Source organism: Lampetra fluviatilis, chromosome 24, assembly GCF_964198595.1.
Source record: "Lampetra fluviatilis chromosome 24, kcLamFluv1.1, whole genome shotgun sequence".
Taxonomy (NCBI): Eukaryota; Metazoa; Chordata; class Hyperoartia; order Petromyzontiformes; family Petromyzontidae; genus Lampetra; species Lampetra fluviatilis.
The window spans coordinates 906,556-920,716 of NC_136298.1; the positions used below are offsets into that span (position 1 = coordinate 906,556).

Below are 14,161 nucleotides of genomic sequence, written 5' to 3' on the forward strand. Positions count from 1 at the left end.
AGTGAGATGAGAGGGGAAAAGTAGGAGAGTGCGTGGAGGGGGGTAGAGAGAGATGAGAGGGGAGAGGTAGGAGAGTGCGTGGAGGGGAGTAGAGAGAGATGAGAGGGGAGGGGTAGGAGAGTGCGTGGAGGGGGGTAGAGTGAGATGAGAGGGGAGAGGTAGGAGAGTGCGTGGAGAGGAGTAGAGAGAGATGAGAGGGGAGAGGTAGGAGAGTGCGTGGAGGGGGGTAGAGTGAGATGAGAGGGGAGAGGTAGGAGAGTGCGTGGAGGGGGGTAGAGTGAGATGAGACAAGAGAGGTAAGAGAGTGCGTGGAGGGGGGTAGAGTGAGATGAGAGGGGAGAGGTAGGAGAGTGCGTGGAGGGGGGTAGAGTGAGATGAGAGGGGAGAGGTAGGAGAGTGCGTGGAGGGGGGTAGAGTGAGATGAGAGGGGAGAGGTAGGAGAGTGCGTGGAGGGGGGTAGAGTGAGATGAGAGGGGAGAGGTAGGAGAGTGCATGGATGGGAGTAAAGTGAGATGAGAGGGGAGATATAGGAAAGTGCGTGGAGGGGGGTAGAGTTAGATGAGAGGGGAGAGGTAGGAGAGTGCGTGGAGGGAGGTAGAGTGAGATGAGAGGGGAGAAGTAGGAGAGTGCATGGAGGGTAGTAGAGAGAGATGAGAGGGGAGAGGTAGGAGAGTGCGTGGAGGGGGTAGAGTGAGATGAGAGGGGAGAGGTAGGAGAGTGCGTGGAGGGGAGTAGAGAGAGATGAGGGGGGAGAGGTAGGAGAGTGCGTGGAGGGGGGTAGAGTGAGATGAGAGGGGAGAGGTAGGAGAGTGCGTGGAGGGGGGTAGAGTGAGATGAGAGGGGAGAGGTAGGAGAGTGCGTGGAGGGGGGTAGAGTGAGATGAGAGGGGAGAGGTAGGAGAGTGCGTGGATGGGAGTAGAGTGAGATGAGAGGGGAGAGGTAGGAGAGTGCGTGGAGGGGGGTAGAGTGAGATGAGAGGTAGGAGAGTGCGTAGAGGGGGGAAGAGTGAGATGAGACGAGAGAGGTACGAGAGTGCGTGGAGGGGGATAGAGTGAGATGAGAGGGGAGAGGTAGGAGAGTGCGTGGAGGGGGGTAGAGTGAGATGAGAGGGGAGAGGTAGGAGAGTGCATGTAGGGGGGTAGAGTGAGATGAGAGGGGAGAGGTAGGGGAGTGCGTGGAGGGGGGTAGAGTGAGATGAGACGAGAAAGGTAGGAGAGTGCGTGGAGGGGGGTAGAGAGAGATGAGAGGGGAGAGGTAGGAGAGTGCGTGGAGGGGAGTAGAGAGAGATGAGAGGGGAGGGGTAGGAGAGTGCGTGGAGGGGGGTAGAGTGAGATGAGAGGGGAGAGGTAGGAGAGTGCGTGGAGGGGAGTAGAGAGAGATGAGAGGGGAGAGGTAGGAGAGTGCGTGGAGGGGGGTAGAGTGAGATGAGAGGGGAGAGGTAGGAGAGTGCGTGGAGGGGGTAGAGTGAGATGAGAGGGGAGAGGTAGGAGAGTGCGTGGAGGGGGGTAGAGTGAGATGAGAGGGGAGAGGTAGGAGAGTGCCTGGATGAGAGTAGAGTGAGATGAGAGGGGAGATGTAGGAAAGTGCGTGGAGGGGGGTAGAGTTAGATGATAGGGGAGAGGTAGGAGAGTGCGTGGAGGGGGGTAGAGTGAGATGAGAGGGGAGAAGTAGGAGAGTGCGTGGAGGGTAGTAGAGAGAGATGAGAGGGGAGAGGTAGGAGAGTGCGTGGAGGGGGTAGAGTGAGATGAGAGGGGAGAGGTAGGAGAGTGCGTGGAGGGGAGTAGAGAGAGATGAGGGGGGAGAGGTAGGAGAGTGTGTGGAGGGGGGTAGAGTGAGATGAGACGGGAGAGGTAGGAGAGTGCGTGGAGGGGGGTAGAGTGAGATGAGAGGGGAGAGGTAGGAGAGTGCGTGGAGGGGGGTAGAGTGAGATGAGAGGGGAGAGGTAGGAGAGTGTGTGGAGGGGGGTAGAGTGAGATGAGACGAGAGAGGTAGGAGAGTGAGTGGAGGGGGGTAGAGTGAAATGAGAGGGGAGAGGTAGGATAGTGCGTGGAGGGGGGTAGAGTGAGATGAGAGGGGAGAGGTAGGAGAGTGCGTGGAGGGGGGTAGAGTGAGATGAGACGAGAGAGGTAGGAGAGTGCGTGGAGGGGGGTAGAGTGAGATGAGATGGGAGAGGTAGGAGAGTGCGTGGAGGGGGGTAGAGTGAGATGAGAGGGGAGAGGTAGGGGAGTGCGTGGAGGGGGGTAGAGTGAGATGAGAGGGGAGAGGGAGGAGAATGCGTGGAGGGGGGTAGAGTGAGATGAGACGAGAGAGGTAGGAGAGTGCGTGGAGGGGGGTAGAGTGAGATGAGAGGGGAGAGGTAGGAGAGTGCGTGGAGGGGGTAGAGTGAGATGAGAGGAGAGAGGTAGGAGAGTGCGTGGAGGGGGGTAGAGTGAGATGAGAGGGGAGAGGTAGGGGAGTGCGTGGAGGGGGGTAGAGTGAGATGAGAGGGGAGAGGTAGGAGAGTGCGTGGATGGGAGCAGAGTGAGATGAGAGGGGGGAGGTAGGAGAGTGCGTGGAGGGGGGTAGAGTGAGATGAGAGGGGAGAGGTAAGAGAGTGTGTGGAGGGGGGTAGAGTGAGATGAGATGAGAGAGGTAGGAGAGTGCGTGGAGGGGGTAGAATGAGATGAGAGGGGAGATGTAGGAGAGTGCGTGGAAGGGGGTAGAGTGAGATGAGAGGGGAGAGGTAGGAGAGTGCGTGGAGGGGGGTAGAGTGAGATGAGATGAGAGAGGTAGGAGAGTGCGTGGAGGGGGGTAGAGTGAGATGAGAGGGGGGAGGTAGGAGAGTGCGTGGAGGGGGGTAGAGTGAGATGAGAGGGGAGAGGTAGGAGAATGCGTGGAGGGAGGTAGAGTGAGATGAGAGGGGAGAGGTAGGGGAGTGCGTGGAGGGGGGTAGAGTGAGATGAGAGGGGAGAGGTAGGAGAGTGTGTGGATGGGAGTAGAGTGAGATGAGAGGGGAGAGGTAGGAGAGTGCGTGGAGGGGGTAGAGTGAGATGAGAGGGGAGAAGTAGAAGAGTGCGTGGAGGGGGGTAGAGTGAGATGAGATGAGAGAGGTAGGAGAGTGCGTGGAGGGGGGTAGAGTGAGATGAGATGAGAGAGGTAAGAGAGTGCGTGGAGGGGGGTAGAGTGAGATTAGAGGGGAGAGGTAGGAGAGTGCGTGGAGGGGAGAAGGTGACTGTGCTATCTTTCATCCCAGGAATGGATTTGGGAGCTGGTGGAGGGATTTTATTTATATCTGTGGATACGGGTCAAGAAGTCACATTCATACGCAGACGCAGACACACCGCGGCACGTGTACACGAAGACACAGACGTAGACACAAGACACATCGATGGACACAAAGGGTTGTTCTCATTTGGCAAAACAAAATAAATTCACTGCAGACACACGCAGAGCCTCGCAAAGACAAAGGCAGAACGCACACACACAGACACACAATGATAACACAAAGATCCCCCGTATAGCCTTAATAGACTGTAGGGGCAAGTGCTGTTAGCGAACACCTATGAAGGCCGGAACGGTACACGAGGTGGTGGGTGGCCAGCACCACGCCCGACCGTCTTTGTCTCCCCAGTGCCGATGTTTACACACCACACCAGGTACTCATATCAGGCTGAGTCGACCTAGGGGAGGCCCAGGACCGGTTCAGATAATCGTCACTGGTGTTGGCCGTGAGCGGGAATCGTACCCGGGTCGCTAGGTTCGTAGCACAGCGCGCTAACCGCTACACTACCGCTCCCCATTCACAGACACACACACACACAGATACACACACAGACACACACACATACACACACACACAGACACACACAGACACACACACAGCAACATCCGCAATTCGCCACTAAGTGGCGGTGACGTCACCACGACGCTTGTGCCAGGCTATGTGCACCTTGAGGCCACGTGAAGTGTTGAACGCCCGTTGGCAGGAGGTCACGGGGCAGACCCAGGTGCCACAGGTCAACTGACTGAGATGACAGTGATGACTACTGTGCCAACTTGCTGTGCTTTAGCAACCCGGCGCTCTGCTCGTTGTTGTGAGCGTCGCTCCTCCGTCCTCTGTTGTTGTTGGAGGGCGACTGCCTCCAACTGCCCAGTAGCATCCTTAATGAGCCTCCTCCACTGAGGCCGATCTTGACACCGCTGGTACCAGTCATCGGCAAGTCCACTCAGCTCCACGTCCTCCTGTACCACATCACTCCATATCTTCTGTAGCCCGTGCCACGCCCGTTTAGCCCCCTCTATCCGGCCGAACAAAAGCTGTTTAGGCATACGGTGGCTGGGCATGCGGGCTAAATGACCCAGCCAACACAGCCTTGCCTGCCGGAGGAGCTCACCGATGGGACTTTGCCCAGGTCTTTCAAGGATTTGTGAGCTCCTCACACAATCCTGCCTGGTTAAACCCAGGATGGATCGTACGCAGGCCAGCCTAAATGTTTCTAACCGGCGAAGATGCTCCATTAGGGGGGTCCACGTTTCGCAAGCATAGAGAAGGGAGGGAATGACCGTGGCCGAGAAGACCTGAAGCTTCGTGCGGACTGACAGACCAGGTAGCTTCCACACAGCGTTACGCAACCGATGAAAAGATATTGCCGCTCGACTGATTCGGAGTGAGACCTCTGCTGTTAAACCGGAGCCGCTCACGAGCACACTGCCCAGGTATGGGAAACTCTCAACTCTCTCCACAACTGCCCCATCACCAATTCGTAGTTGTGGGGGTGGAGTGTCCGATGGTACAAAATACCCAGGCAGGTGCTTAGTTTTGATGGGGCTGATGGTAAGGCCCCACCTCTTAGAGGGCACGCTCCAGTTTCAGCAGCAGCATCTCCAACTCCTCCTCTGAATGAGCAGCTATTACCAAATCATCGGCATACATACCATCGTTGACAAGAGGGAGCCATCCCTTGACCGCACCCGGGCATCGATCAGCCTCCCATTACATCTGTACCAAATGGAAATTCCCCCGGTACAGCTATTGAAGGCTTCACGAACGACGTGTTCAAAATATGTAAAATAATGTGGGAGCCAGAGAACATCCCTGTCGCACCCCAAGGTGTACAGGGAATGGCTCTGACTCCCGGCCACGTAGTTTTACCCGGGCCCGCTCACCATCATGAAGGTCCTTAATGATCGTGAGCAGAGGGTCAGGGACTAACACAACCTGGAACGCTGGGCCAAGGTTCATAACAAGAACTTCATTTTCAGGGACAACGACGCAGAGACGCGAGGAGGAACCGCAGACAAGCGGGAAGGCAGTCGTGTGGTGAGCCGGCACCAACGACTGCCCAAGCTCTGCGGTCCTCTATATATTCAGGTGTTACCGGCCAATTAATTAATATTTATATGTGGGATGAAATTGGATTGCCCGGAGAAAACCCAAGCGTGCGGAACAAATGGAGTCCACATTTTTGCTGTACCACCTCGCCTCTTTTTCGACGCGCCGGGGCTATCGATTCACCCGAGAGAGCCTCGCCGAGTCTCAAGACTACTACTCAGGAGGCTCCCGCATTGGGATGCTTGGCTTACGCCCATTGATGAGAGTTGAAAACGTGGGAGCCGGCGTAACGTGGAGAATACCCCACGAACGCGAGGGGGTAAAGCCCTCGGCCCAGACGCGGTTACAAACGCCACCGCTCTCCGGCTCCCGACGCACGCGCGCATCCAGGTGACGGAATCAACGGATGCACGTGCACCCCACGTGGCTTTCCCCGGGAAATTCTCCGATTTTTTCAGTTGAAAATAAACATCCATACGGGGGCCGTGAGGTCCCGCGTCCCGGCCCAGGCCGCCCGCCGACGCGGCGAGTCTGTGCGGGGACGGAGTAACGTAAGCGCATTACGAAACGGCTCATCGTGTGAAAATGAACCTTATGGCGGGACCCTGGGGTCCCGAATAAACGAAAGTCAAAATCGTAATTAATTGATTTTTCGCGACTCCGTCCCACCACCCACATAAACGCCGCGACCCACCTGGCGCGGATCGCTCTGTTGTCACGTCGTGTCCAAGCGAGCGAGGACGATTGGGCAGAAGAGCTGAACAAGCGAATGCACTCCATGCTCGGGTATGGGCAGGATCATAAATCTTATCCAAAGCTGCTCAAACTGCCTACACGACTTAAGTCCTTAATTTGTCATAACAGTATGCATACTACAGTGAAACTGCTCTCTTATCTTCATTATTATTTGTGACCTACCAATGTCTGCAGCCAGAATCAATCGATGACAATCCTATTACCTGCAGATATTTAACAGATGCGTTGCACCGTTAATTCCTCCTGTTTGATACTTCTCTTGTCTGTATGCATCTGTGCAGATAGGTTTTTTTTTAGCGATTAAGTCATAGTCCCCACATACCGCTCATAACAATGCGGATAAGAGGAGCGGCGACCCACTACTCTGTAGAGGCGGGGTCTCAAACTCGCGGCCCGCGGGCCAATTGCGGCCCTCGGGACGATATTTTGTGGCCCCCACCTTAATATGAAAGTTTAATGTTAGTGCGGCCCGCGAGTTTTATATTGTAGCAACCCCGCTGTTAGCTGCTGTGTGGGACAATGTTATGATGTTCTGGTTTCCTACTGTGTGCCTGTCCAGTGAATGCGGCATGCATGTGAGTGACATGGGGGGCGGGGTCGTGTGTGTGTGTGTTTGTGTACGTGTGAGAGTGAGTGAGAGAGAGAGCCGGGAGAAAAAAGAGTGGCTTTGGATATGCGGAGAGCAGGAGGGTGAAATTCATAGTTTTCCGCCCTCTTTCGCGCAGGTCATGATGTATCCAGTGCTTCATTTGTAAATCACAAGGTGCCGGAACGCTAAGTACATATGACAGTGCAGGTACGACGAGCACAGATCCCGGAACGCACATAAAACGACGCTTAAAACAGCACACACATGCCACTTACAATGCAGTGGGACTTATTTAGGCTATACTGCAGTGACGGTATCAGTCTTTGTGTCAGTGATTAATAAAGTGGCATCTTGAGCAAAGGCGACTTCTGTGTCCAGCGGAGAAAACGAACGGAACACACACACACACACAATTTGTTAAATTGAAGGCAAATTCAAGGGACACCACGGCTCCTTTACGCACACGCTGCACTGTGAGGTTTTGGGAGCTTCTTTACGCAGACGGATTATTCTAAACTGCAGCAGTTTATAACACGTCATTGAGCTAATATCTACATTTTACAGTCTGGGCTGTTTTACATTATTATTTACACCTGATGTGTGGATGAATTTTAATGATTTAAATTCCCTCATCCTCTGGTGGTGACATTTACGCACCGAGCCACAGTCTGTACATGACGATGTGCATAATTATTTTGGTTCATCTTAGAAGTTTGCATTTGTTATTATTTTATGAAATTGTGATGCTGTTGTTAAGAAAGCTTTATATATAACTTATTAGATTATCTTGTTATTGCGTGGCCACAAATTAGTAATTCATCCACCGATGTCAACAGGGGCTCCGTAATTTTCTAGTGATTACATTATATTGTTATATTTTATTTCAATCATTTCTTTAAAAACTTTTTTTAATATTCATATTTTTTTCGATACGAGTACCGGATCTGCTCAAATAAGTCCCGGAACGCAGGCAAGCCAACACGCCGGCACAAAGTAAGCACAAAAATGTATAGAAAAATGTGATGATGTGACTGAAGGCAGCGAAAGCCCCGACAGTGGCCAGCAGCATTTGAACCCCGTGGTCACACAATGACGCTGCCTCATATAGTCCTCTCCTCTCCCTCTTTCGGCTCTCCACTGTGCGCGCACCTGAGCGCGTCAAAGCGCAGATCCACAGCTCATCCCGGCTCAGATCCCCGTGCTTTGAACAGAGAAGCGTGTATAGTAGCAGCCGCTACAGCTGTGTCTGCCTGTGACTGGGGTGTGGGGACGAAATCTGATGGGAACGCATTACCCCCCCCCCGCCCCATAATCTACGCACCTGTTGTGACCGGAAAAAGCGGAAATGACGTGCATTTGCGGAAATTACATCTCCGTGCGTCGCTGGTTGGCTAAACACTTGACTTAAACTTCATTGCGTGAGCGACAGCAAGTGGAATGAATATATATCTTGTCACAAAGCCCCAATCATGTCTTTTTCAAAGCCTGCAGTGAAGAGAAAGGTTGGTGACGAGCACAGACAATTTCAGGAAAAGTGGGAGATGCAATATTTCTTTGTTGAGCACATGAGCACCCCGACGTGTCTTATTTGTACAGAAAAAGTTGCGGTGCACAAGGAATACAACCTCAAACGTCATTACTCAACTAGACATGCTGAGGAGTATGCAAAATACCAGGGAGATGAGAGAGCCAACCGGGTTACCAATCTTAAAACATGTCTACTGAGGCAATAAAATGTCTTCAAGAAAGCAACCAAAGAGAATAATGCAGCAGTCGAAGTAAGCTACGTGGTTAGTGAGATGATTGCTAAGGCAGGAAAGCCATTCACAGAAGGCGAGTTTATCAAAAAGTGCATCTTACAGGCTGCAAGTATAGTCTGTCCAGAAAAGAAAGGTCAGTTTAGCAACATCAGCCTTTCTGCTAACACCGTGGCAGAGCGCATTTCTGACCTGTCAAGTGACATTTATGATCAACTGCGTGAGAAAGCCAAATTTTTCAATGCATACTCAGTCGCTCTTGACGAGAGTTCAGACATCACTGACACTGCTCAGCTCACAATATATGTCCGTGGTGTTGATGACAATTTTGAAGTGATGGAGGAGTTGATCACAGTAATTCCAATGCATGGCCACACCACCGCTCAGGAGATATTTTGCCAGCTGTGTGATGCCATTGTGAATGCCGGTTTGCCATGGAAGAAGTTTGTTGGAATAACAACCGACGGAGTGCCATCAATGACAGGGAGGAAAAATAGACTGGTGGCACTTGTTCAAAGAAAACTAGAAGAGGAGGGTGTGGAGGAGGCCATTGCTCTGCACTGCATCATCCATCAGCAGGCCCTTTGCAGCAAATGCCTGAAGTTTGACAATGTGATGTCTGTTGTTGTGAAATGCATCAACCAAATCAGATCCAGGGGCTTAAAGCACCGGATGTTCCGTACTTTTTTAGAGGAAATGGAGTCAGAATATGAGGATGTGCTCTACTTCACCGAGGTACGTTGGCTCAGCAGGGGAAACGTCTTGAAGAGATTTTTTGAATTGAGAGCAGAAGTGAAAACCTTCATGGAGAAGGATGGGGTGGCTGTTCCTGTGCTAAGTGATCCCAAATGGCTCATGGACTTAGCTTTTCTTGTTGACATCACGCATGAGCTGAATGTACTGAACAAGAAGTTACAAGGCCAGGGGCAGCTCGTCAGTGCTGCCTATGACAACGTGAGAGCATTCTCCACAAAACTTGTGTTATGGAAAGCCCAGCTCTCTCAGACAAACCTTTGCCATTTCCCAGCATGCAAGGCACTCCTGAATGCAGGCACACCATTCAGTGGTGAGAAGTATGTTGATGCCATTTTGAGGCTACAGGAGGAATTTGATCACAGATTTGCAGACTTCAAAACGCACAGAGCCACTTTTCAAATTTTTGCGGATCCCTTCTCCTTTGATGTGCAAGATGCCCCTCCTGTGCTTCAAATGGAGCTCATTGACCTGCAGTGCAACTCTGACCTCAAAGCCAAGTTTAGGGAGGTGAGTGGAAAAGAAGACAAGCTTGGGCAATTTTTGCGAGAATTGAACCCCAGCTTCCCTGAGCTTTCCCGAATGTTCAAGCGGACCATGCGCCTTTTTGGGAGCACATATTTGTGTGAAAAGCTCTTCTCCACCTTGAACTTCAATAAGTCCAAGTACAGGTCCAGACTTACTGATGATCATCTTCAAGCCATACTGAGGGTCTCAACTGCTTCCTCCCTCAAGCCCAATGTGGCTCAGCTATGTGAGAGGAAGTAGGCAAGAGAAGCCATGTTCAGAAGAACCGTTCATGTTCTTCAATATTCTATTCATGTTCAGAAGAACCCATTGAAGTAAAATAACTGTTAGTAATGACATTTGAGAAGTTTGGATTTTTTTAGCAAAGTTTTTTTTGTGGAATACCTGATGCGGCCCAGCCTCACCCTGATACTGCCTCCAGCGGCCCCCATGTAATTTGAGTTTGAGACCCCTGCTGTAGAGTAACATTGGTATAAACGCTTGTTACAATATGAACAGCGCATTAAAAACGCGTACTATTTTACTGTTTACAAAGTGTGTTCACAAATCCACACTGAGAAACACGATGATTGACAGAGGGCTGTACATTATTTTTTTCGATAGTGCATTTAAATATAGGTACTACAGGTAAGCAGTTTTCAGTTTTAAAGGCATAGTTTAACAAGACAACACTTGCAACCATCCTTCAAACCCATTGGTGAAAAAGAGCAAAGTGTTTGTTTACATTATAATATAATGTTTACATTATAATATAATGTTTACGCAAGAGCCGGGGGCTTATGGGACCCCAGGGTCCAGCCATACGGTTTGAATGTCTAGCAGCAATACCGGAGGATCGATGTGACCACTGGGAGAACATGCAAGCTCCAAATATATAGGTGTCAGGGTCGGCATCGAACCCACGACCTCCTGTATACATCCAAGCGAGGTAGTTAACATCTCCTAGTCACTTGGCATCATCCCCTCCTTCACAGACACCAGGCGCATTATTGCTCTTGTCATTACGCTTGTTTACACCGGGGAGCCTCAAGACTCTTCTTCAGGAGGGTCCTGCTTAAGGGGGGAGGGGGGGCGACGATTGCTGCTGTCGTCTATCCCAATTGATTAATCTGCGGTGGATAATTTTTTTGGACAAATTGTGAGTGACGCCTGCCACTCTTCTTCGAATTACTTCGCGGGATCTTTGACGTCCACTGTGAGTGAAGCAGAGGGCCACGTTCTCGCGTGATCTTTACGGTTACCGCCGCCGTCAGAGGCAGTTAGGAGCCTAATTAGCAGATCATCCGTGGCCTCGGCCTGCGGCGACTCAGCAGGCTGGGCCGTGGTTGTGTGGGGGCATGGGGGGAGGGGGCGGGGTGGGCGCGTGGTAGCGGCGCGATGAGCAGGGAGGGCACCGCATTGCGGCCCCCGATAGCACCGTCCCCCGCTGGACCCCAGCGGCCGCGTGGAAGCGTTTCGGGAGAGAGATAAGCCCGCACTTGCGGCCGCCGTGCGTGGGAAGGTGGATTGTGGGTCGTGGTGGCGGCGGGACGTGGGGGGCGTGTGGGAACGAGCCGCAGCGCCCACCACCCACCGCCCCCGCGCTCATCCCAGCCGCACGGATGCGATCAACGTCGCGGCGTCTTCACGCCCTGGCGTTTGCCAATTTGTTTACCCGGCAAAGCCTCGCCGAGTCTCAAGACGCTCTCTCGCGAGGGTCCTGCTCTTTCGCAGTATGGAAAGGGCGGCGGCGATCGCTGCTCCGCGTGATTCCAGAGTCAATGATTTTACTAAATGTGGCCAATTTGAGACCACGACGCCGGAGCGCAATGGCTCACTATTCTCCTTCAAATAACGTCGCGGTATCGGCTGTTTGAGCAAAACAGGCGGCACGTGGTATGGCACGGTTATCAACGAGGCCCACTGCATTCAAACCGCAAATCCTCTAGGAAACCAGCGGCAGAACGAGCTCCCCGCTGGTCCACAGCACCGACTCGTGCGGAAGGTCCCCACCGCCACCTCCGAAACGCTCTATTTAACTATTTTTTTTATTTTACCAGGTAAGGTACCACTGAGCTATATGGCTCTTTTTGGAAGCGACCTGGCCATCACAAATGATAGCTCCACGAAGTGGCTTATCATTTGGAAATTTATAGCAGCCAAATACTCTGTAATTACACTTTGATTCGAAATGTGGAGGGAAAAACTAGAGGAACCTGCGAAAAATCCACGTTACCACGGGAAGAGAGAGAACATGCAAACTCCAAATATACAGGCATCAGGATCGAACCCACGACCTCCTGTATACCAGACGAGGAAGTTAACATCTCGCCACCGTGGCACCCTGTACCGCAAACCGGGCCTCCTCTTTGTTCCAGTTACCCCAGGCCTTCTGCTGTGAGCTACGGTCGGCCTCCGGAGTCCAAAGCCGTCGCGTGGGATCAACCTTCCCGCTCGGCCATCGAGCACACGGCCGAGACGCGTTCCCTGGCTGTCCGAGCCCGGGCTCCGGACCTCTGTGAAGAGACGAAGTCCCACAGCCTCCCCTATGCCGCTACCCCCTCCCTTCTCTCTGAAGTCAGAGTGATTTGCTGTTCAAACGAGCGTTGAGGCATCGGTGCTCAACTCCCGTTTAACAGCCCCTGAGCCAGTGGTGGAAATTCCACATTCCTGTGGTGGGGATCCCGGTCTATACATAAAGACAACCGCCGATGACTTCCGCCACAAATTGGTACTCATTCTATTGACCCCGTGAGGAGGGATGATGGGTTGAGTCAACCCCTCCAACCGAGAATGGAACACGTGCTCCGTGGACCCGAGGGGCCTGCAAGGTCATGGGGAAGTGGTCGGCTGTGTACGCTGTGATCTGGAGCAGCCTGAACGTTGAATAACGCATGTCGGTGATGCTGCTGACGCGTTTTCAGTGGTGCGCACAAGCTCAGCCAACAATAACACACTCATCACGTACGCCAATAACAATGACACCTGCGTGCGCATGGGCCGAAATTAGAAATATATCATAGGCGACGTTTCAGGCAATGCCTCTTCTTCACAGCTATGCACGAGGCCTGTAAGCCAGCGCTGTGGGGAGGCAGTGAGGGTTGGTGGATCACCACATGCCATTGTTGCGAAACTCCCCGTGGCCGTCAAGGCGCATGGAGCGTGTTTGATGAACAGCGCTGGCGTCCTACAGTTTTTTTAGATTTTAACGACGACGTTGGGTGAAGTGCCAAACATTTGAATCCGCAGACAAAACGTGCTTACGCGACATTGGTAACCGATACAGACAGAACAACTTTCGTGTGCGTTGACTGTGTGCGATATTCATCCCGTAAACGCGTAGTGCTGTATAAGTTATAGATGTTAAATGTTTGTGCACGTCTCACTACGTATTGGCCACGCGTGTGTGGGGTTGCCAACAGTCTGGGAGTTGGCCACCTGTGTGTGGGTGGCAGGAATTGATTTGTGCCGAGATCTCGTACCGGCGTTGCTGTGTTCAACTTCACTGCAGGAGACTGCACTGTTTTGACAATAGGCCCAGTGCTGACTGAGAAGTACGTATGGGTTTGGTTTACAGTAGAAAAAAAGTGGCCACCTATTTTTGTGTGTGCTGGCATGCGCCGGCGCGTGCCGATGTGTGCTGGTGTGCCACTCACACGTCGCTTTTGGACGTATACACGCTGTAGTTCAGCGACTCGATGGCCATCCATCGCACGGGCAGCCGCCCCTGGCGAGAAGGAGGAGAGAGACACAGAAGAGGAGGGAGTGAGTGAGCGAGCGAGCCGATGCCATCGCGCCCGGTGCCAACGTACCGCCACAGCAGAGGAGCGCCCACCACACAACAAATGGCAACCACCACCAGACCCCACACACGGTACCACCATCACGTCACGTCGTTGCGGGACCTTCACTTGTCTCTGTCCTGTTTGTGGGAATCCTGCCCAGAGTCTCCTGATTCTGTTGTGACGGCAGCAAAGATGCTCAGTATCTCAAAATGGCAACGTTGAGGTCTGCTAGCCGCAACGATAGGGCCAACGATTGATCTGCTGTGGATTGTCTTCAATTTTCCATTTATGAAGGAGATGTGCTACATCGGCCTGTAGATGTTGTGATGCAATTGATGGTCACACCACCAGTGTCCTCTTGAAAAAATCCCATAGCTAGGAGGTGGGATGATGCTTGGGTTTTGAACGAGGAGGTGTTTAGTATTCTGGACGTCCACATTGTTCCACTCTGTTCGCCAGCAGCGTTCCTCCCGATCTGGGGGTGAGATTCTAGGACTGTGACAGCAGCAGCAGTAGTGGCGCCATCCCAGAAGAGGGATTGAGACTTGAGTCAGCGGCGAGGAGCATTGTTGAGGTCTAGGTTGATGGGTGGATATGTGGCTATTGTTGGCCAGAAAATGTAAAAACTCCTTTGCAGTTTGCGCTATATTTTGTGGCAGAAGGTTCACCAGAACAGGGACCCAGGGGATTTGGTGTCGGATTC

The 14,161-nt window shown here is 52.4% G+C and overlaps 1 protein-coding gene across 2 annotated transcripts in view; it reads right to left on the reverse strand.

The window, feature by feature from the left end:
* Positions 1-14,161, reverse strand: part of TIE1 (tyrosine kinase with immunoglobulin like and EGF like domains 1) — a 58,642-nt gene that overhangs the window by 10,797 nt on the left and 33,684 nt on the right. For both annotated transcript variants that reach the window (XM_078867494.1, XM_078867492.1), the window contains exon 21: positions 13,330-13,400. In XM_078867494.1, the coding sequence (XP_078723620.1) occupies positions 13,330-13,400 (71 nt within the window). The remainder of the gene's footprint in view (positions 1-13,329; positions 13,401-14,161) is intronic.